The sequence below is a fragment of the Bos indicus genome, chromosome 2, assembly GCF_029378745.1.
Source record: "Bos indicus isolate NIAB-ARS_2022 breed Sahiwal x Tharparkar chromosome 2, NIAB-ARS_B.indTharparkar_mat_pri_1.0, whole genome shotgun sequence".
Classification (NCBI taxonomy): domain Eukaryota; kingdom Metazoa; phylum Chordata; class Mammalia; order Artiodactyla; family Bovidae; genus Bos; species Bos indicus.
The window spans coordinates 26,120,921-26,145,603 of NC_091761.1; the positions used below are offsets into that span (position 1 = coordinate 26,120,921).

General features: G+C 43.4%; 1 protein-coding gene across 10 annotated transcripts in view; it reads right to left on the reverse strand.

Annotated features, from left to right (window-relative positions):
- The window catches only part of MYO3B (myosin IIIB), a 486,811-nt gene that overhangs the window by 406,849 nt on the left and 55,279 nt on the right, over nucleotides 1–24,683 (reverse strand). For all 10 annotated transcript variants that reach the window (XR_011570836.1, XM_070803483.1, XM_070803498.1 and 7 more), the window contains exon 7: nucleotides 17,240–17,385. Coding sequence is in view for 9 of the 10 variants with exons in the window: in XM_070803483.1 (XP_070659584.1) it covers nucleotides 17,240–17,385 (146 nt within the window). In the remaining variant the exon portion in view is untranslated. The remainder of the gene's footprint in view (nucleotides 1–17,239; nucleotides 17,386–24,683) is intronic.

Below are 24,683 nucleotides of genomic sequence, written 5' to 3' on the forward strand. Positions count from 1 at the left end.
TTTTCCCTAGGCATGACTTGCGCCCTCACTCCTTTTAAACTCTTCCCTCTACCTTATCAGAGAGGCCATTTTTCAGCACTTTATCAGTACAGTTCAGTTTAGTAGCTCAGTCGTGTCTGACTCTGCAACCCCATGGACTGCAGCACACTAGGCCTTCCTGTGCATAGCCAACTCCTAGAATTACTCAAACTCATGTCCATTGAGTCGGAGATGCCATCCAACTATCTCATCCTCTGTTGTCTCCTATTTCTCCTGCCTTCAATCTTTCCCAGCATCAGGGTCTTTTCAAATGAGTCAGTTCTTCACATCAGGTGGCCAAAGGATTGGAGTTTCAGCTTCAGCATCAGTCCTTCCAATCAACATTCAGGACTGATTTCCTTTAAGAAGGATGGTTGGATTGCCTTGCAGTCCAAAGGACTCTCAAGTCTTCTCCAACACCACAGTTCAAAAGCATCAATTCTTTGGTGGTCAGCTTTCTTTATATCCAACTCTCACATGCATACATGACTACTAGAAAAACCATAGCTTTAACTGGACAGATTTTGTTGGCAAAGTAATGTCTCTGCTTTTTAATATGCTGTCTAGGTTGGTCATAACTTTTCTTCCAAGGAGCAAGCATCTTTTAATTTCATGGCTGCAGTCACCATCTGCAGTCATTTTGGAGCCCCAAAAAATAAAGTCTGTCACTGTTTCCACTGTTTCCTTATCTATTTGCCATGAAGTGATGGGACCAGATGCCATGATCTTAGTTTTCTGAATGTTGAGTTTCAAGCCAACTTTTTCAGTCTCCTCTTTCACTTTCATCAAGAGGCTTTTGAGTTCCTCTTCACTTTCTGCCATAAGGGTGGTGTCATCTGCATTTCTGAGGTTATTGATATTTCTTCCAGCAATCTTGATTCCAGCTTGTGCTTCTTCCAGCCCAGCGTTTCTCATGATATACTCTGCATATAAGTTAAATAAGCAGGGTGACAATATACAGCCTTGACATACTCCTTTCCTGATTTGGAACCAATCTGTTATTCTATGTCCAGTTCTAATTGTTGCTTCTTGACCTGCATACAGATTTCTCAGGAGGCAGGTCGAGTGGTCTGGTATTCCCATCTCTTTCAGAATTTTCCACAGTTTATTGTGATCCACACAGTCAAAGGCTTTGGCATAGTCAATAAAGCAGAAATAGATGTTTTTCTGGAACTCTCTGGCTTTTTCGATGATCCAGCAGATGTTGGCAATTTGATCTCTGGTTTCTCTGCCTTTTCTAAATCCAGCTTGAACATCTGGAAGTTCACAGTTCATGTATTGCTGAAGCCTGGCTTGGAGAATTTTGAGCATTACTTTATTAGCGTGTGAGATGAGTGCAATTGTGCGGTAGTTTGAGCATTCTTTGGCATTGCCTTTCTTTGGGATTGGAATGAAAACTGACCTTTTCCAGTCCTGTGGCCATTGCTGAGTTTTCCAAATTTGCTGGCATATTGAGTGCAGCACTTTCACAGCATCATCTTCCAGGATTTGAAATAGCTCAACTGGAATTCCATCACCTCCACTAGCTTTGTTCGTAGTGATGCTTTCTGAGGCCCACTTGACTTCACATTCCAGGATGTCTGGCTCTAGGTGAGTGATCACACCATCGTGATTATTTTGGGCATGAAGATCTTTTTTGTACAGCTCTTCTGTATATTCTTGCCACCTCTTCTTAATATCTTCTGCTTCTGTTAGTTCCATACCATTTCTGTCCTTTATTGAGCCCATCTTTGCATGAAATGTTCCCTTGGTATCTCTAAGTTCCTTGAGGAGATCTCTAGACTTTCCCATTCTATTGTTTTCCTCCATTTCTTTGCATTGATCAGCACCTTATGTATAATAGCAAATCCCACCCCAGCTGTCGCTCTCTCCTCCCCTTGTCCCAGTTTGTTTTCTTCAGTCAGGCCCCTGTCACCACCCAGTATATTATATATTTCTTTACTGTTTCTCCCCCCGCCTAAAATAAAAACTCCATGAGGACAGGAAATTAGTTTTGTTCACTGCTGTGCCTGACACAGTGCCTGATTACAGTGTATGCCTGATGAATATTGATCAGATGATTCAAGAAATTAATTGCAAGCATCAATTTACAGTCCATTTGTAAGTAGGTCACTATTGACATACAGGCTCCTAGTTTTAACTGGGAAACTCTTAAATTTTGCTAAGTTCATTTGGCAAACATTTTTTTACCCAGGTGTCATTCTTTTCTTACTTGTAAATTTGTTCCAGATGCACTGATTTTTTTTCCCACCCCTTTCCAGTTAGAGAGCTAAGCCAATGAACCATGTCCCTGATGATATACAAATTTAGTTATAGTTGGGGTTATTTTCTTTCTGATAGACTTGGAAGCACCAAATGTGAAGTGTTGGAAGGAAGTAAAGGCAGGGGCTTCTCTGATAGCTCAGTTGGTAAAGAACCTGCCTGCAATGCGGGAGACCTGGGTTTGATCCCTGGGTTGGGAAGATCCCCTGGAGAAGGGAAAGGCTACCCACTCCAGTATTCTGGCCTGGAGAATTCCATGGACTGTGTAGTCCATGGGTTTTCAAAGAGTCAGACACAACTGAGCAACTTTCACAAAGTGGGGTAGTAGAAGGAAGACTATGAGCTCCAGAAAAGAAGATCATCATCAAGGCAAAAACAAAACACACTTTCGACCTGTTGCTTTAAAGTCACTGACAGAATAGTGAGCCGTGGCAGGTAGAGGCAGACCACCAAGGCAGGACCAACAGCAATTCTAGTGATGAAGGAGACAGGCCAATTTCTCTACATTCACCCCTCGTGACCTTGACCTTGAACTGAAGAGTCCGAATGTGTGAGACTCAGCCATATCACCTAGGAAAAGTCACTCTCAGCCTCTGGGCTGCTCATGGTTGCACTGAATTATATCAGTGATTGTAAATATTTTAGGGTCCTGTACCATTTTCAGAGCTATGGACCATTGTATTAGTTTTCTAGGGTTGCCATAACACAGTACTACCAACTGGATTGCTTATATTTTAACTCAGATACCTCTGTTAAGACCATATTTCCAAATAAGGTCACATTCTGAGGCATGGAAGGTTAGGACCTCAATATAAGTTTTGAGGAACACAATTCCACTCATGACAACCATTTTTCTAAAACTGGCCCATTTTGCATTCAATCTTGGCTCATTTACAGACCCCTTGAAGCTCATCCCCTGCTACATATTAGCTTCTATTAACTGTGTGTCTTGAAGCAAACCATAACTCTTTTGAGCTGTGAATCCTCAACTCTAAAATGGCAAAAACCCTACCTATCAGAATTACAGTGGCAATTCAAAGAAATTACATATAAGACAGTAGATGTAAACTGTGAATGACAAACAATTGCAGAAGCACTATTTACAATGGTTGAACTACAGCCCAAAGCTACTGGTTTAAGAGTGGTCTCTAAGTATTTTTGAATGTATATTTTATCAGTAAGAAATTTTTGAGTGCACCCTCTAATAAAAACTTTCCTTTCTTATAAACTTTATGCAAGTGTTACTAAATTTTAAAAATGAAGATGATGAAATAATGCTTTTTAACAGTATCCCCAGAACATTCAGCAATTAAACTAGAAAGATTTGATTGTGTCATATTAATAACTTCTTGCTCAATATACACTGAGGAGATTTATCCTAACAGTAGTGGATATAAATCGATAGTTCAAATACTCTTCATAGTAATATTGAATTTCAAAAAATGATTTCTTGGCACAGCTGATTAGCTTATCATTGCTCTTAACTTCACGTGGCTGATGAAGACTGTCATCATCTTGATGAAGAAGGTCATCATCTCAGCAATTTTTCTGATGCTCAGATGTGCTTGCACTAGTAGAATCAGACACAATCCACAGTTCCTTTGCAGAACCCTTTTAAAACCACTTGTCCATTTTGTGAAGAATTCATTAGTTGACATTTGATGGTATTTGCCATATTACCACTTAATGAGGCACCCTTTAACTTCAGTGCTTCCTGCTGCTGCTGCTGCTAAGTTGCTTCAGTCGTGTCCAATTCTGTGAGACCCCATAGATGGAAGCCCACCAGGCTCCGCCATCCCTGGGCTTCTCTAGGCAATAACACTGGAGTGGGTTGCCATTTCTTTCTCCAATGCATGAAAGTGAAAAGTCAAAGTGAAGTCACTTAGTCGTGTCCGACTCTTCGAGACCCAATGGACTGCACCCTACCAGGCTCCTCCATCCATGGGATTTTCCAGGCAAGAGTACTAGAGTGGATTGCCATTGCCTTCTCCATCAGTGCTTCCTAGGACTCTACAACTGAACCTCCAAGTAGGCCCTTCTCACCCTCTTGGCTATGGAGCTCCCTTATGATTCATCTGCAGATCAAACCAGAAATGACTATCCAGCATTTGGACTGAGTGAAGGCATTAGTGTCAATCTTCAGAGTCAGTAATAGGAAAGCATAATTCGTCTCTTGGTTTCTAGATTTAAAATGCATAGGTATAGAAGTTTTACTATTTCTTCTCTGCACCCAAATAGGTTGTTCTGTATACTTCCCACACTAGAGACCACTGGACAGTCAGTACATTCCTGTATTCCTCTTCTCCCTTAAGTGTATGTTTACATAAATGAGAGTGTCTATTGAGTAACTGATGCAGCCAGAAGGATTAAATTTGGGGCAGGAGAATAGTGCAGGAAATCGGAGCAGGTGGGAAGGAGGATTTGTTTCATTTCTGTCTCCTTGGATTTTTTAAAAGAATGATGATCAAAACAGAAGAATCTGTTACTCTTGGGATTTGATGCTACTCTGTCAAGAGAGGAGGGCCAGAAACTGACCAAAATAATGAGGCCAAGGCATTGACCTTGATCAGGCTTTTCTGGCTTTGAAGATGGAGAAGGAAGGGACCAAAGAGTACAGGTAGTCTCTAGAAGCTGGAAAAGGCAAATAAATAATGAATTTTCCCCTACAGCCTCCAGAATGGAACTCAACTCTGATGACTCCTTGATTTTAGTCCAATGAGACCCATTTCAGACACCTGACTTTCAGAACTGTAAGATAAGACATTTGCATTGTTTTAAGCTACTTACATCAGTGTCAATTTGTTATAGCAGGAAAAGGAAATTAACACAGGGGGTGTGCACCCCAGATCTTGTTATTATGGGGTTGAGCCTGAAGACATTAGAAACAAATATAAATTAGTATTATCCTACACATGCTGAATGACTTCCAGAAACTTCCAAATCAGGCAGAATCCCTGTAATTTGGTAGCCTAGAGATGACTAATTTCAAACCCCTTCTCAGTCCTTCAAACACCGGTTTCCCATCCCCTCATTTTTCCAGAAGGAAGGCATCTATTAATAGAAAGTGATATTTTCATCAGAGCTAGAGGTGGACTGCAGGGTAAAGGTAGAGGAGAGGCCACACCCATCAAGACTGACAAATAATACATCATGGTGGAGCTTCCAACCCAAGGGACAGATGGCACAGAAAGAGGGGTAGGAGGGGACCAAGACTCGAGAGAACAGAGCCAGGGTTCACACAAAGAATACGAGGCCAAAATAAGCAGCTGAGAGTTTGTATGCAGAGGGAGCAATAAGGCCATTGGTCCAGGAGGAGACCCTCGCCTCCTCACCATTCTCTGAATTGGCCACAAGCTACAGGTGGAGTTAAGAACCAAACGTGGGTGAAGCCTGGAAGTCAATGTCCATATCCCCCAGCCAGGACCTGCCATCATGCTTGGGATGCCCATCTGCCCTCTGTGCAGCGGGGAGGCCCTTTGGGAAATGGGAAGCAGACGATGCTGCTCATTGGATCATGCTCCACTGTGCTTGGCCCAGCCAAGGTAGACATGTGGGTCTTCTGGGACGTGTTCACCAACCTCACAATACCTGTCCCAGATAGGTGATGGGCCTGCCGCAGCTACTTCACAGTGCCTCTAGTTTGAATTGTACCATGCAGTTCCCTTTATGCAAAGATGGAAATATCAAAGGTCAAGAGCCATCCCCTTCTATTCTGCACTCCATCCAGAAATCCTGAGTCTGGAAGGAACTCAGAGAAAAAATGCAGAGGTCTGTTCTCCATGCTGAGCATTATGGAAGAGAGCAGCTCTTCCCTGCCCAGGTAGGGCTGGATGGGGAAGGAAGTCTCGGCTCACTGGTCCAGAACAAGGGAGAGGAGGAACTCTCATGCACCCACTTCCTATCTAAGTCCTGTTAGGCATGATTTGTACAGAAATCCCACCTGGGGGTTGATGGAATGGAAGCCTGGCCAATCTAATCCCTGGGACCCCCAACCCCAGGACTTTTCTATGCTACCATTTCCCTCCTACCCCAATCCCCTCATCCATAATCATGCCGTACACAGCCTTCCAGGAGCAACAGGCTCCAAAGGAGATAAAATCACTGGATTATTTCCCAGGGCTGCCATAACAGAGTACCACAGACTACATGGATTAAAACAACAGAAATTCATTCCCTCACAGTTCTGGAGACCAGGAGTCCAAAATCAAAGTGTCATCTGGGGCAGGCTCCCTGGAAAGGCTCCTTTCCTTCCTGTGGAAAGATTCTCCCTGGGCTCTCCAGCTTCTAGTGGCCTAGGTGCCCCATGACCTATGGCAGTGCAGCAGTCTTCCCGTCTTCACGTGCCTGTGTGTGTCTAGGTCCAAAACTCTTTTCTCTTCTAAGGACACCAGTCATAGTGGATTAAGGACCCACTCCGCTCCACTACGACCTCATCTTAATCCAGCTAACTACCCCTGCAGTGACCTGATGTCCAAATAGTGTCAGTTCTGCGGTATAGTGGGGTTAGGTCTTCAACATACCTTTTTAACAGGAGACATACCACAATTCAACCCAGACAGGCATTCCTGACTATTCTGCTGAAATCCTTTTTATTGTTCCTGATTTTACATTCTTCATAATGTACAACACCACACTCCCATCTGTATCATCTCTAATTTCTCAATTCTCAACCATGAGGTGGGGATGGGGAAGGTAGGAACCAGAATTACCAGGAGAGACACTGTAGTTTCGAAATATAAATAGACAACTGTCTGATTGCTGTTTCAGGGCCAGGTTTTTCTCAACTGTGGGTGCATTTTAGAGTCATCTGGGGGAACTTTAAACTGCAAACAGTATGCATGTTATTACAAATGTATAGACTTGTAAAATTCATTATATATTAATATAAATGCTGAGCTTGACTCCAGACTGATTACATTGGCATCTCTGGTGGTGGTGCCCAGGCACTGGTGTTTTTCAAAGCTCCCAGGGGATTCTAAGCTGTATTTAGGACCAAGGATCTCTGTGCTGGGTGAGACTTGCTGCTTAGGGAATGGCTCCAGCCCTGCAGTTGTTGACGACGTACATTCCTCTCTACTGGTACCCAAGGAGCGTAGGGAGGGTGCTGAAGGAAACAGTTTACACGGGCCTTGTTATCTGAGTGCAAAACATTCTGCTTAAGTTTGGTGCCATTGGTGTGCCCCACCCCCAGAGGTGAAAGGATGGACTGGTGACAGAGCCGGAGCAGAACCAAGTGTCTGAATCCCACTTTGAAACGCCAGCTTCAGCTCTGCTAGAGTTCTGCCAGGGTAGGAAATGCCAGACTCTCTTGTGGCAATTTGAGTGTGGTACCCATCCTTCCAAAGGAGTTCTGATTGGGATGGAGCCAGTGTGGGGGTGGTGTTTGTTCTGACTTTCAAGCCTCATGTTAATCATGAAAGACTGTCCTACTGTTTGACCTACTGAACTTATGCCCCAACTAAGGTCATTTTCCACCCGCGCATTCTCAAGCCATGGCTCTCTCAGTCTATATAGCTCATCAGAGTTTCCAAGTTTACTTATTTGTTAGAGAATCCCATTGTTCTTGGTGACAGAGGTCTTTGGGGAATTTCAAGTCTGGCATTCGGCATACCAGCTACCCTTCCGTGAATGTGATCAATAGGCTAATGACCTCCAACTCGTTACACACTTTAAAACATTCAGCAGACAGGAAGGTCAGCAGAGAACCCTACCCAAGGCCTCCAGGACTTCCCACCATGGTGACACAGACAGCATCACCCCATGCTCCTCGATATATACATCCTTCCTTGGCTGTGATCCATCACCACTACCATCCTCCAGCCTGTGTTTCTCCATCTTGGCCACAAAAACATCACAATAGATTTTAACCTAAGGGCAATATTCCAAATATATTCTGTCTGAAATAGTCCCTATTTGCATTTGTCTTGCAGTAATACCAAACCACAACATTAGCTGGACATGGCTCATTTTTAGTGAACCCAGCCAATTCATAATGATCACAGATTTCTCTTCTAAGAATTCATATTTAAAATTTTAAAATTAAAATTCATATTTAAAAGAAAAAAGAAGAACCTTAGTAATTAGCCCAGCATAAAATCAAGCTCACGAGGTAGTAGTCTGCAGGTCCTGCTTTCTTTACTTTTTTGAAGAAGTGAAGTACATTCTCCCTTTCCACTCTTCGAACACTGTTCCGGTTCTCCAGAATTCTTCCAAGATCACTGTGAGTAGGTGGGCAGTCTCATTTGCTCAGTCCCTGGGGTATCACTCCTCTGAGCTGAGAAATCTGAACTCGTCTGGAGCAACGAAGTGCTCTCCTTACAATCCCTTCACATGGCTTGGGTTTCAGTCTCCCATTGCCAATGTTTTTAGGCTTTCCAGTCTGGACTGGAAAAAAAAATCATTCCCAGTCTTGACAGAGCTCTCATTATCGTCCCTTTACCTAGGGACATGAAATTACTAGAACATGGGGGGAGGGTGTACCTACCAAGAGGGTTAAAGGGACCTGCAGAGGGAGGCAGCCAAGCCCCCATGACACAACTCAGCCAAGTACAAAGCTGCCACCAAGATGAAACTGAGAGGAAGCGAAAGCCCTGCAGCCTCAGTCCTCAGAGGATGACAGTATCGCCACTCATTGTAGACATAATGAGAGAGGGGACCAAGGCCTGCTCTGCTCCCAAGGGGCATTCATCGCATTCATGGGTATATATGGGGACGGGGTGGGGGTGGGGGCGTCCACATCTCTTAGAAGCATGGGTGTCAACTAAGGAATTGTGATAATGGATACTCTGCCTGAGGCAGAGTCCCTCAGGCAGAGGCAGTAGAAGTATTGATAGTAAGGATTTATTGAGAAATCCGTCTTCATTCTCAATTTCCCATATAATCATCAATAAATCAATTAGCTAAACTTTCAAATGATTGATCTCATAGGTAGCCCTTTTGAAGAGAAGGTTTCAACTCCTGAGCTACAAGAGAAAGCAAATTTCTCACAATATAAATACTCTTTTGAGGTTTTGTTCTTTGATAGCATCCAGCAAAAATCGAATGCTTTCTATATACTGTCCTGAGCAATTTACATTCATTAACTGCTCACAACAACTCTATGAGGCTAATACAGCCTCAGCCATACCTCCATTTTATAGAGGAAGAAACCGAGGTGCAGAGACAAGTGACTTGGTCAAGTCCACACAGTTTGAAAGCAGTAGAGCTGGTATTTGAACTCATGCAGGCTGACTACAGAACACTGGGGTAAATGAATTGTAAAAACAGCTCAATTTTCTACCCGTCCCTGTATCTATGTCGGGAACCCTATCACCAGTGTGAGAAGAGTCCTGGCCAGCTTGCTAGATGATGAGAAAACACACACAGCAGAGCCAAGTCATCCTAGACAAGGCCATCCTAGACCAGCCAGCCCCCAATCAAATCCCCAGCTGACCACAGGAAGGAAGCATGAGGAAGCCCAGCCAGCAGCCACTCAAGAACCCAGACTTATGAGAGCTAATAAGTGATTGTACAATTAAGCTTGGGGGTGATTTTTTACCTACCAGCAGATAACTGACACAAACATCAATGCCTGACCACTACCCTATATTTTCTTTCTTATGATCCTGGCTCCACCTGATTTCAGGACTTTTCAGGAAAGGACAGCTGCAGCTGTAATGAGCCTTCATTTTACCACCTTATCACTGCTCATCCTTGTGCTGTCCCTGCCCTACTACTATGCTAACCTGTAAAGACAGTCTATCTAACTATTCTTCACATTTACTCCTGTCCCCCGCACCCGGCCCTGCCTCCCAGAATCAAGAGGAAATGAGGGTGCCGCAAACCCTTCAGTACTATTTCAAGTTCTGTTGCCTTGCCTACCCTCTTTGCCCATCTCTCCACCATTTAGGAGCTAAGTGGAAATTAGCCAAAGTGACTGGGGCCGAAATAATGAGATCAGAGTCAGGAGGGAGAGAGCTTGGATAGAGCTCGAAGTCAACACCTCTTATTCTCCAGCCTTTTCCTCCTCTCCAGGTGGGCTTCCTCTCCACAGGGATGGGGACCAGCACTCCCTGGAGGCACGCTCCTGCTTTGCCACCTGATCTCCAGATGAAACCCTGCAAAGATGAAATTTCCCTGCCTGCCAGGAGTCAGGAGGGGCAGCAAGCTGCACCTCCACAGGAACTAAGAGCCCCAACTGCTCAACTCAAATTAAAAAAAGAGTTTGGAAACATGTTCCACAGAGTGGAAGCCTTCTTGGGGCATTTCTGCCAGCTGCCTCCAGCTACTCTGTTCTCAAGGTAATGGAGAGGATACAGGAAGGAGGGCACCCCCAAGACATCCTGAGAGGTAGGGGCCACAAGCCACTAAAACGGGACTAAATCTCCCAAGAAAGAAAAAGAGGCATAAAAGATTATTGTTTTTCTATTGGAGTATTTTTAAACTTATTTTTGCTCTTAGGCACTTAATAAATGCTAAATGATGCTAATTCTCCTAGCTCTTCTTGCTTTATGAGTGAAGCCTGGATTGTGAGGGTTCGTTGCTCAGAGAGCCAATAGCTAAGTGACTTGGGTTGATGAAGAGAAACCAAAGTTCCCCCGGGGTAAACCCAGCCTTACTGTGCCGTTAAACACCCACCCCCCTAAGTCATTACATTCCAACAATAGTTTAGTTTTAATTTCTTTTCCTTATATTTCACAGCCCTAAGGGAAAATGTCCTGTGACAATTCTACAATACTGAGACAATTACTGGTGACTCAGGACTCCCTGCTGCCTCTACAGCATCTCACAGCTGAGGAGCCGGGTTGCCGCCCATTGGGAACAATCTGGCCTGTGAATTAGGAAAGTCAGAATAAAAGGAATCTTTACCTTTTAAAAATGATGGAAATTCGATGAAGTTAGATGAAAATTCAGCCCAAGAAATGTATTTCAGAACAGGAGTCAACTGTAGGCGTTGAGACCCTGAGGAAATCTGTCACATAGACTCCTGCTTTCTCAGTCCCTTCTCTTTGCCTTTTTTTTTTTTTTTCCGCTGTTTGACTTCTGCCCATTTTACCTCTGCCAGTGAATGGAGCAGTGAATGGAATGTAAAACCACGTTCTTCTCAGGCAAAAAAAAAAAAAATCCTATCTTATTCATCTTGCACTTCTAGCACTCAGCCCAAGCCTGACTTAGCAAGAACCAAGTTAGAGAAGTCCTGGGTTGGAGGGCATGGTCCATCCCTAATTTCCAGCAGACTGTGTTCCTAAGCACTCTTGTGAATGGATAGTTTAGAGCATGGAAAGCATTTTTTCCCATAAGCATGAAGTTTAAGACACAGGCTGTCCTCGGACTCAATTATAAAACTCGAACTGGCCACGAGTCTAATAATACTCCAAGAGTGAGAACTTCCGTTGTTTTATTGCCTCCTCCCAAATAACCACTTAAAAGTTTCCATGAGAAAATACATTCCAAAGCAGGATGCCAGGAACAGATTTCTGTTTCCTCCACAACCAAAGTGAGGCTTTCCTACTGAAAAAACAAGAGGAAAATGAAGGGGAGGAGATGCTACCAGAAGCAGCCGTCATGGCCACGGCAGGCACAGGCTTTACAAGGAGCACGGAATGGGATGGGAACGACCGGGCACCAACAATGACAACCTGAAATGCTGCTCTGCTTTTATGTAATACATGTTCTTCAATTCATTAGTTCAAACACTGTCCTTAAGTGTTCTAAATCAGAAACTAAAAGGCAGTTGCCTGAAGGGGAGTTGGAGAGGGGAGGGATTTCTGGTTTGGGAGTCATTAATCACTGAACCAAGGAGGGCTGTGCTCCCCTGTGATGACACTTGATTTCTGTTCTTCAGTTCCTTGACTGACACATTGATGCTAATAAAATTCTAACTCTCAGGTTTCCTCTGTCAGTTTGAAACGGGAGCATGGAGAAGGAAGGTAGACTATAAGCTTCTTAAAGACTGGGATATCATTTTCATTTTTTTTTCCTGTGGATAATTTTATTCAAATTAAATATATATAACCCAGGAACAGCCCTCTCAGAAAGCTCTGAGAACAGTTCCCTCCCATTCATTTCTTTATACTCCAGCCCCCTCAGTGCTGAAATCACAGTCCATTAATAAATAAATACAACTGAAGAAAGGGCTTTAACTTTTCAAAGCAGTTGCAAAATGGGAGGTCTTCGGAGTCAAACTTTACAGATTCAAATCATTTTCCCTCCACTGGTGCGGGAACAGGGCTTTCTCCCTGGAATTCCAGTTTTCTCCTCTAGAATAAAGGGGTGATAGCATCTACCTCAAGGGTCACTGTGGGAACGGAACACATCTGCTTTTTGTGAATTGCATAGCTCTGTGCCTGCCACATAGATGGCACTCAATTAATCTAAGCTAGGGCTTTCCAGGTGGCTCAGTGGTAAAAAATCTGCCTGCCAATGCAGAAGCCACAGGAGCTGTGGGTTTGATCCCTGAATCAGGAAGATGCCCTGGAGGAGGAAATGGCTACCCACTCCAGCATTCTTGCCCGGATAATCCCATGGACAGAGAAGCCTGGTGGGCTGCAGTCCATGGGGTCACAAAGAGTTGGACACGACTGAGTGACGCACGCATGCGAATATAATTCAGACAAGGATCCTGAGATGAAATCACCCTAAATTAGGATGAGGCCTAAATTCAATGATGAGTGTCCTCACCAGTCAGACAGAAAAGAAAAGTACACAGAGAGTCAGTGAAGAAAGCCGTGTGAAAATGGAGGCAGAGATTGCAGTGACGCTGCCACAAACTAAGGAACCCCAGGAGCCGCAGAATCTGGAAGTGGCAGAAAGGATTCTCCTCTAGGGCCTGCAGAGGGAGCAGGGTCCTGCTGACATCCTGATTTTGGACGTCTGGCTTCTAGAACTGGGAGAGAATACATTTCTCTCGTGTTAAGATACCAGGTTTGCAAAAATTTGTTGTGGCAGCCCTCAGAAACTAATATATTTGGGGACAATTTGGAACAATCTAAATTTGGTGAGGAAAACAAGCCTGAATGTAAATTGGAATTATCATGAGTTCTTTTCCCAAATTGTGTACTAGAGGAAAACTCCTCTTTAGGAAGGAAAAGTCACTGGCTTCAGGGACTGGAATGTTCAAGCCATTCTGTCCCACCCACTCTCAGACAAGCACATTTCTGCTGGGAATCTTAAAAGCACTCTGCATTTTCCCACAGGAATGCAAGGAAGCTCTCAATGTGCAGTAAGACTCCGCATAGATTCAGCTGCTGCTGCTGCTGCTGCTGCTGCTGAGTCGCTTCAGTCATGTCTGACTCTGTATGACCCCATAGATGGCAGCCCACCAGGCTCCCCCATCCATGGGATTCTCCAGGCAAGAACACTGGAGTGGCTTGCCATTTCCTTCTCCAATGCATGAAAGTGAAAAGTGAAGTGAAGTCACTCAGTTGTGTCTGACTCCTAGCGACCCTATGGACTGCAGCCTACAGGGCTCTTCCATCCTTGGGATTTTCCAGGCAAGAGTACTGGACTGGGTTGCCATTGCCTTCTTCAAGATTCAGCTGCTATCTGGCCCCAGTAAACTGGCCAGTGACAGGGCTCTTAGTCCTCATCCAGTAAACCCACCCACGCTGGTCCCCACTGCCTCCCTGACCCCATCTGTGGAGGTCAAAGAGGTCATTAGCCAAAGACTCCCAGCTAAGGAAAGATACCTGGTTGCCAAGAAAGGAACGTAATTGTATATTTCTCCTAACTCCATGGGTTCTTGCAAATGCATCTATGAAGTAGAGCTCATTCTAAGTGAAAAATCTATCCAGGTCATCTGCAAGATCCTTCTAAGCCTTTGGAATTCTACAGGAGCCCTCAGGAGAGAATCGTGAGAGAGAGGTTGTTGAATCCACTGATGCCTAGAGAAACAGTTTTCCTTCTTTTTCTCTCCTCTAACTCCTGGAGAAAAATAGCAGCAGACAGCAGTGGCTGTCAGAGAGGGGTGACTTTTTTGGAGCAAAGGCATTAGACAAGATGACACATGCTGACAAGTTCAGCAAACAGTGGCTGCTCTGCCAATCAGCAGATAATTTCTGTGTGTTTGCAGTGAAGGAAAGATTGCGAGTCATGTCGTGATCAGAGACAGGTCACGAATACCCCACGTGTCACCTTCTAAAGTGAAGGTCACAAGAAAGGGAGAGATGAGTGGAGGCAGGGAGCGGAAAGCAGGAAACCCCTGTTCAGGCAAATCAAGCACAGCTAGGCAGATCTCGCCTGTTTTCTGACAAAGCCTAGGGAACCCCGATAATCACCTGTTCTGTTGACATCTGAGGCTCCCTCCTCACATGTAACTAGCACTGTGTTAAGTCCCAAGTCCTCTATCACTCACGAAAGTCACTCCTTCCCTGACTAGGGGCAGGTTTTCTTTTCTTCCCTTACTTGGTAATTTACTCAATTTATTTCCAATCAGAGAAAGGTGTAGGCAAGAGGCAGGTAAGAAAGGCCACATACAGCAGCCTGGCCCCCAAGGGCACTCTGCAATGGACTTCACTGTTTAATTAAAGAGAGCTCCAGAACACCGACAACACTCATAACCAACGAGGAAGAAAAACATTCTGAAACCAAATAGATTCAAAGGGTTTTTGTCATTACTTGCCATTAGCTTTAGGAAAGGAAATGCTGAGGTAGAATGAGAGAGAGCCCCATGAAACACACAGGTAGATAACCTGAGTGCCTATCTAAAATGTGTAAATATTAAATTTCTCCATCAAAGAAGTTTTCTGAGGAAAGGATACTGTTTTTACCACCCAAGATTAAGAGGATAAACACATGAGCATACACACTTACACAAACACACTTGGCAATCTACAACCCTTCCTAAGAAAATTGTGTACTTCCAATTAACAAGATACTTTTTAAGTAAAAAACTTGGTGAGTATGCAGTAATTATAAACATGCTACATTAAAAAAATAAAATAAAACCTCCATCCTTCCTGTCCAAAAATGTCAAGCTGGCCATTACGGTTGTGATAAAGGCAAGTGCCGAGCACACGTCATCACATTGAGGGCCGGCTAACCAGCTAGCGTTCACGTTCCCTAGTTCAACCTGATTCGTCAGCTGCACAGGAACCAAGAGATGGTGAGAGGGCCAGTGGTTACAGCAGGAGGAGAGAAAGCTTCAACCTACTTTGGGATAAGGATCCGTGTCACTCCTAAGATCCTTTTTTAGCAATTCACCTGTTCCTGAAGTCTGCCCTGTCCTGAGGCAAGCAATGGGAGGCTTGGTTATTTGTGTTTCAGATCTGGAAGCTTCTCCCAAGCCAGAAGACGGAGGGGAGTGAGAGTATAAAAGTTATTAGAGAGCGGAGGTTTGGCTGGGCACAGACGCAAACTAAGGAGTCGCTGGAGATAAAGGGTCTGTTGGACACAGGCACATTCGCGTGTGTGTGTACCCATGCACACGCACACACACTTCAAAGCTGCCTCATATTTATCACCCTATGAAATTGTTGAACATTTGGTGTGTATACAAATGCACATCAAAAAAAGACAGAAAACATACCCAAGTAGATGATAGCCTATTAAAAGTACATACGTCTTGCTAATCAGAAAAGTGAAAGTGTTTGTCGCTCAGTTGTGTCTGACTCTGCGACCCCATGGACTGTAGCCCGCCAGGCTCCTCTGTCCGTAGGATTCTCCAGGCAAGAATACTGGAGTGGGTTGCCATTTCCCTCTCCAAGCTAATCAGAAACCACACCTTAATTCTGGTAATTGAGAAATTATGTGGCTACAGTAAATAAAGAGTAAGCCATTTGTAAAAAATCAAAACACACATATAAATTATTCCAGATACCATCTATCATTTTCTGACATATTACTTTACACAATACTGTTTTGGGGTCCTGCATTCTTACATTATTTTGAACATTCATCAGACTACTCATTTAAAAAGCCAGGAGTTTTGTCCTAATCATCTGGACTTGTTTTTATACTTTGGAAAAGTAAAAAAGACCAACTCTGACTTGGTTGGGAATCATTTTGGAAATAATGGTGGGTGGTTGTTCACATCTGGACTAGGTATAAAACCATAACATTACGGTGATGAATGCCACAGAGCCTCATCTGCATATAAATAGGCCTAATCAGAAATGCAAATTGCAATCAGGAGAAATTTTTAAAGGCTGTGATAGCTGTGTGATTGTGCAGATAAGGAAAGGTTAACACTTGTATTGTTAAAGCAGTTAAATGGCTCCCAGCCGGCCAGAGGCTTCCTTTGCAAGAGAAATATGAAAGGGACAAAGCTTTCAAGCTGCAACATGCCTGCATGGAGCTCCCAGATAGCTTCATTTTCTGTTAACTAGTGCCTCGCCAAACATGAGCCCTATTCTGATGAAAGACAACCAACAAGCCTCTTGTACAAAACCTTAATGAATATAGACAATAAAAAATATATTGGCATTTAAATACCCTTCAAACAGACCTCTTTCAGCACCATTTCCCACTGAGACAGAAATAAAGGGTTAGAGAGAAAATCATGACTGATGTAACATTTTTCTAAAATTTTTTAGTGCTGGTACACATTTTTTTTTCATCCCTAAATTTTTCAGCATACTGGAGAAATATTCAAACCGAAAAAAAAAAGACCAGATATGATTATATAATTTAAAAAGAAAACACTAGTATTTAGACAGAGTACTTAAGCCAAAGCTGTATTTTTAGTCTTGCCGTGCAAAGCCTAAAAAATCAACATCTCAGAAAAATTGGAGTACTGAAAATATGCGATTGTTACAACATACTCCTATTATTTTTGGAATATGTTGTCTTTCAGGAAACCCTCGATTCCCCCATCCCCCGTGCCAACCCCCTCCCCCGCCCCCCCGGCCCCCTTAAAAGAGAAATACATTTTACAATCAGGCTTTCACAGGTTTGGAGAGAAACTGTTTACCAACTATTTATTATCCTAACGAGCCTCGTTCACAAAGCACTAATGAGCCAAGAGCGCCATCTTGTGTCCTACCTTGGAATCTTAAAGAGCGTTTTCACAGGATGCATGTCAAAGAGGGGAGGATCTCCGTCCCCCAGTTCAATAGCTGTGATCCCCAAGGACCAGACGTCACAGCGAGCGTCATAGGAAGAGTCATACTGCTGCTCACAAGCAATGACCTACCAGACAAAAGCAGGACATAACACATCAACCCCACTGACACCTCAGACGCCCCAAAAGGCCCTTGGCCAGTCTTAGCCCCCTTCTCAGTTTCCTGGCTACACTGATACTGAATTTCAGTAATAACAAAAGGTCCGTTTTCTAGGCCTTATTTGTGTGATTGACTTATCATCGGATATGTTCATTCATTTTTAAAATGTATGAATTCAGTTCAATAAACATGCACTGAACCCTGTGGATACCAAGGACAGTGCAAGGGGAGGCACAAGGGTGAACACCTCACCACACCCACCCTGACACCCTTTAAGTGTTAGGCTTTGTCTGCCTGTGGATACCAAGGTCAGTGCAAGGGGAGGCGCAAGGGTGAACACCTCTCCACACCCACCCTGACGCCCTTTAAGTGTTAGGCTTTGTCGGTGTCCTTCACCTCGTTATCAGCTGCTGGTTCAACAGTGAGGAACAGCTGTTCTCGAAGATGCCTCTCTTGTATCTCCTGTGCAAAGTCCCTAGGAGTGTGGCACTGGGGCAGAAAGCTTTCGGAAGACTGATGTGGTCAACTTAAAATAGGAACCACTCCCTCGCATTCTCTTTTTCCAAGAAAATCTGCCCCCCTCCTCAAGCCCCAACTGGTTTATGTTTCCGCCCAGCTGCTGCTTCAGGGATTAGCCCAACTGGATACTGGAGAAGGGGAACCAGAAAATGCCCTTGGGCTTGTCATTGGTTTGAAGAGTTTGGAACCTTGTGGGAAAGTATTTTCCTATCAGCTTCTTGAGTTAGCAGGGAAAGCTCTACACTTAGACTCTGGTGGGTATCATAATGGGACTGGGAGAAGGCAGGGGTGGCCCGGAGCATGTGCAGGGACCGAAAGCTCCTGTTTGACCTGACATCTGCCTCCTTGACCTACGATAACCCATGATTACGAGAAGACGGGAGACTTTTACAGTGTGAAGCTGTGTTGGTCCAAACAGCCTATGAGGTAGGCATACAGCACCACTGGCCAAAGGGGTGGGCTTCCCTGCCCTCTTCGGCCATTAGAAGGTCTTTGAGTAAGATGGACCACCTGGTGGGGAGGAGAAGAGTAACAAATCTGGCTTACACATTAGCAGGAGCATTCTGGCTACTGTGCTGAGGATACATTAATAAGACACACGAGTAGAAGAAGCAAAAGCAGTTAAAGATGCTACTGCAGGAATCCAAACTAGAGACAGTGAGAAATAATCAGATTTTGATAATATAATTTTGAAGGTAGAGTCAATTGGATTTGCTGAATGGGGCTTATAAGAAAGAGGAGTCCAGAATTTTTAACCTGGGCAATTCCAGAATAGAACTGAATGGTATCTAATGAGACGGGGAAGACAGTAGTAGAAGCAGGTTTGGGTTGAACACCATGCGCTCCACTGGGGACATTCTAAGTCTGAGATTACTGTGAGACTTCCAAATGGAGAATTTAATTTTAGCTAGGTAAGACTCAGATTTCTGACCTAGAGAATAAACATGTCTTGTTTAAAGCCACTAAATGTGTGATAATATTATGACAGTGACAGAAACCTAATACACCTTTTCTCTGCCAGACCCAGCTCACTGGTCTCACAACGCCAGGTGAACGTGCCCATCTTACCCAAGACCTGGTCTCCTACTTTTATAATTGTCCTCTACCCTTTTCTTCTGATTTCTGAACTAAAGAACCCTTTTCCATGTACCTGCATCCTTGGCCTGGGATGGATCCCAGCCCCATGCTCTGAACAGACTCGCCTGCCACAGAAGGATACATTTAACACATTAAAAGGATACTTTTAACACATTATTTCCAAATGTGCATTCAAACTCAGGTTCAAATAATTCCAATTTTGGAAGCAGAGGCCGTTCCATTGTCCCGCAAGACCTCACTTTCATCACCTCAATCAGGTGAGAAACTACATTATTTTAAAAGATCTCCAGAGAAGGCTATTTAACACCTTCCCTTTCAGAAATGACATTTCCAAATGTGTGAGACAAACATAATTTTAGACCTATCAATCAGCAAGTAGTTCACCATCCTTATACATTCCTGTGAAGAAAAGAGAAATAAGACTGTATCCTTCTCCAACAAGAGCTATGGCCGAGTGAAATTTAAAGTGACACCAAGTGAAATTTAAACTATACAGTATACTAACACATATATATGGAATTTAGAAAGATGGTAATGATAACCCTGTATGCGAGACAGCAGAAAAGACACACGTATATAGAACAGTCTTTTGGACTCTGCGGGAGAGGGTGAGGGTGGGATGATTTGGGAGAATGACATTGAGGCATGTATAATATCATATGTGAAATGAATCGCCAGTCCAGGTTCGATGCATGATACTGGATGCTTGGGGCTGGTGCACTGGGATGGCCCGGAGGGATGGTATGGGGAGGGAGGTGGGAGGGGGGTTCAGGATGGGGAACATGTGTACGCCCGTGGTGGATTCATGTTGATGTATGGCAAAACCAATACAATATTGTAAAGTAATTAGCCTCCAATTAAGATAAATATATATTTTTAAAAAAAGAAATTTAAAGTGAACCTGTAAGAAATTAAATAACAATCTATGACACTTATAAATGTTCTAAGCCAGTACATACTAGCATGTCTAATAAAGGATGCAGGCTTCAAAAGCTTGGGATATTGGAGGGAGACCAATTCAGGCCAACCAAGATAATGAAAAGTAGCTAGTGCCCCTAGTCTGCAACTTCCAGGAAGAAATTCTAATTGACTTCTAGCCATCTCGAATGGGATACAGAAGGCAATTCCAAGAACCTGTCTAAAGGTGGGAATGGAGATATCCTATCGTTTCTCAAGTGCTGTTATAAAATATTCAAAACGTGTATCTGGTTTTCACTTCTCTTCACAGACAGACACATATGATCTTCAGCTCAGTTTGATTAATAGAAGAGTATCCTTCGGCCAAATACTCTTCCCTAAACTCAGCTAGCAATGTGACAAAGGAATTATTTAAGCTTAGCTTTCTAAAGAAGTCTATAGAAAATTTCTGTAGTAAAATAACTCACAAATAATTATTAAGTACTGATGAGCCAGCATGGTCCTAGGTAGGCACACAATCACTCTATGAGACAGGTACATTACTACCTGTAGTAGGCATGGAAATTGAGAGACAACACAGTTAAATAGCTTCCCCAGGACCCATAGCTAGTCATGGTCAGGGACAGAATTTGATCCCAGGCAGAGGAGAGACGTCTAAACATCATAATATGATAAGTTCTCTAAATAATAAAGGTTATCAAGGAACCTGAATTATCAGCATCCGTACTCATATGTTGACCAAACCAACCACATTTTTGAGATTTGTTTCATCTAAAGTCCATGTCTTCAGAGACAGTGTCTCTTTCCCTTTCTCTTTACTGAGTTATGTGTGATGGGATTCAAAGAAGAGGTTACATTGCTGATGGCCGGTCAACACATCCTGGAACTGTATTCCTATCAATCCAACAACAAAGTCTGCAACTGTTTCTTTAGAAGAAAAAGCAATTGCATTCTCCTTAGCTCAGCATTCTCCTTGTCTCTAGGTAGAACAAAACTGAGTTAAGAATGCTTAGATGGTCAATTGGTCTTGCCCCCAGGAGAACGTGACCTCTCAAAGAGCTCTCTGGATCGCTCGTTACAATGCCCCACAAAGAAAAGGTGAATGGCAGCGGCAATCAAGGGCACTGCCCTGGGACCAGGTTTCCCAGGTTCTGTAAGTCATATTAAAGGGGTGAAGACAGGGGAGTTTGAAATGGCATTGCCACAGGCCCATGACCCCAAACGCCTCATCCTCTTCCATCCTTCCACCTCAGCTCTGCTGCCCCCAGGAGGAGACATACTTGAGACAAGTGTATACTCTCCCTTACGTCAAGCCTTTGCTTCAATCACAGGAGTATAAATGATGTTGGTGGCAGCGGAATGAGGAATATGGAACAGGTGAGAGAGAGAGAGTTCAAGGGAAGACTTGCAGGACTTGGGAGGCTAGGGAAAGGGGCACACCAAGGAAGACTAACATAAGACCTGGGTGACCAGGAGAATGATGGTACCATTCACAAAACAGGGAAGTCAGGAAGAAGACATCAGTTTGGTAGGCAGTATAGCACTGGAAAAGACTCTGATGCTGGGAGGGATTGGGGGCAGGAGGAGAAGGGGATGACAGAGGATGAGATGGCTGGATGGCATCACCGACTCAATGGACATGAGTCTGAGTGAACTCCGGGAGTTGGTGATGGACAGGGAGGCCTGACATGCTGCAATTCATGGGGTCGCAAAGAGTCGGACACGACTGAGCGACTAAACTGAACTGAACTGAACTGATTGATAGCAAGTTCAAATTGAGTCTAAGCTCTATGCCTAACTAGGTACAGAAAAGTCATGTGTGCTCTTGGAAATTTTTTTTCCCATATGTAGATTCAATAAGAAAAACAAAATTCCATCAGGATCAGGAACAGAATATACTAAACGGTAACAATGAAACACCGATGTGCTTTTAGTGACTATATGGAATTTTATGTTACAGTAAATATATCTTACATTTCACAACTCTGTAGAGTTTAATCTTTCTATTGTTGGTTGCCAACACAACTAGTCAAAGTTTGTAGTTTGAATACACAGTTATAAGTACCAGAAGCAGATGCAAGGTTGTATATCATGAACTTTAACAAACTGGGATATTTCTCTTAATCTAGTATCGTGAATAGAAAAACTGCTAATGAATGTAAATTCTAAAAAGTAAGAATTCTCCATAGTTGATTCTAGAGTCTCACAAGCATGTTCACATGAAGAAGATATGTCTTCTGGAATGTTTCACATGATGTGTATGTAAGTACATCTGGCAAAAGCTAAGAGCATAGAATTAACTGAATTAAAGAGAGTTCTACAGCAATATTTGCTGATGACCTATCGGCTCCAAGATTAAAATGCTGATTCATTGAGTCTCTGAGTTTCAGGATGTATAAATTCCTACAAACGTCTGCATAGTCACCTTTAACAACCTTCTACTCTTCCGCATGATATCAGTGAGTGTTTATACTGCTTCTGAGTTTTAATGAGTAGTTTTATCCACTTGGTGTTAATCTATCCTTAGCCTCATCACTTCTTCTAGGTTTTAAAGGGGCCAGTCTTACGATCTCATCGAAGTGACCCCTGAAGTAAACAGAAGTAACACAGGGTGAGGATTATGTCTTATCTTTCTTCCTTCCCCATCCATATCAATTTGTGGCACTCATCAGAGAAGCTATGCTGAAAAACTTCTGGATTGGAATCAGAAAGTCTGAACTCCATTATTCACTAGCTGGGTCCCTCTGATCAAGTCCCCTGAAAATTTTGAGCTGAGGGTTCTTTACTTATAATGCTCTCACTTTCTAGATCTATAAAATGGCAAGGTAGGGATGAATGATCTCTAGTATCCCTTCAGCTCTAATATACTGACTTCATGATTTCAAAATAAGTGGTTTTGGGGTATCTCAAAATGAGAGGCTAACTTCTCTATGCAAATTACTTAGCAAACAGTAGATTATTCTGGGGTATGAACCGGATGACTAGAATTTTGAGTGGATTGTATTGCTAATATTTGGTAGAAGGTGTTAAGGTCTATGAAAAGATGCTGGTTGCTGTGATAATGCCTCTGTTAAGGAAGCTAAGCTTCAGCAACACAGCAGTTGTTTGGATGCTGGTTAATGGAGCATGTCCACGTTCCTACCTTGAAATGCAAACTTATGACTTTTCTGATACACTTAGACTACATTGATGCTTATTTTAGGAAGGGGAAAGACACTAATGCTTGGATTTCTGGCAATATCTATGCACCAACCGTCTCAGTGCTCAATATCAATACCTATTCTACCCAGAGATGGGCTGCTGCTGCTGCTGCTAAGTCACTTCAGTCGTGTCTGACTCTGTGCGACCCCATAGATGGCAGCCCATTAGGCTCCTCTGTCCCTGGGATTTTCCAGGCAATAGTACTGGAGTGGGTTGCCATTGCCTTCTCCGAGAGATGGGCTAGAGCCTCTAAAATGTTAGTCATTACCACCTGAGCTACCCCAAAACTTCTTTCTGGAGGGAGCTGAGGACAAGAAATACGTTTTCACTATAGTTTAGCTTGACTGGTCTTTGTAGTCACTTTTCTTTGTTAGGGCAGTTCTCGCTAGACTTCTATAAGCTAACGATTTCCAAAGTTCAAGACTCTAAATCCACCCCAGTCACTCCCTCCTCCCCTCTCTTAAAGGAGTTTACAGGCTGAAGCTGTAGCTACAATTTGATAACACAACTGCTTTGACACATACCATTTCTTTATCTGTCCTTGGGCATGGTCCACTGAGTTCTGTTGAGGAGGCTGGCCCTTTCTTTAGCCATGAGCTGGAGAAAACTAATTGTGAAAAGCTCTGGGACTGTGAAAAGACTCGGCCCTCTGGCGGTTGCAAAAAGGTCCCAGACCCAGGCATCTTCATTTTGGTTTTGCCACCCTCTCACTGGATAACTTTAGCAAATTATTTAATCTCCCTGTATCTCTTCTTCCATGGAAAAGAAATGCAAAAAAGCAAAATGGCTGTCTGGGGAGGCCTTACAAATAGCTGTGAAAAGAAGAGACGCGAAAAGCAAAGGAGAAAAGGAAAGATATAAGCATCTGAATGCAGAGTTCCAAAGAATAGCAAGGAGAGATAAGAAAGCTTTCCTCAGAGATCAATGCAAAGAAATAGAGGAAAACAACAGAATGGGAAAGACTAGAGATCTCTTCAAGAAAATTAGAGATACCAAGGGAAAATTTCATGCAAAGATGGGCTCTATAAAGGACAGAAATGGTATGGATCTAACAGAAGCAGAAGATATTAAGAAGAGGTGGCAAGAATACACAGAAGAACTGTACAAAAAAGATCTTCATGACCCAGATAATCACGATGATGTGATCACTGACCTAGAGTCAGACATCCTGGAATGTGAAGTCAAGTGGGCCTTAGAAAGCATCACTACGAACAAAGCTAGTGGAGGTGATGGAATTCCAGTTGAGCTATTCCAAATCCTGAAAGATGATGCTGTGAAAGTGCTGCACTCAATATACCTGCAAATTTGGAAAACTCGGCAGTGGCCACAGGACTGGAAAAGGTCAGTTTTCATTCCAATCCCAAAGAAAGGCAATGCCAAAGAATGCTCAAACTACCGCACAATTGCACTCATCTCACATGCTAGTAAAGTAATGTTCAAAATTCTCCATGACAGGCTTCAGCAATACATGAACCATGAACTTCCAGATGTTCAAGCTGGTTTTAGAAGAGGCAGAGGAACCAGAGATCA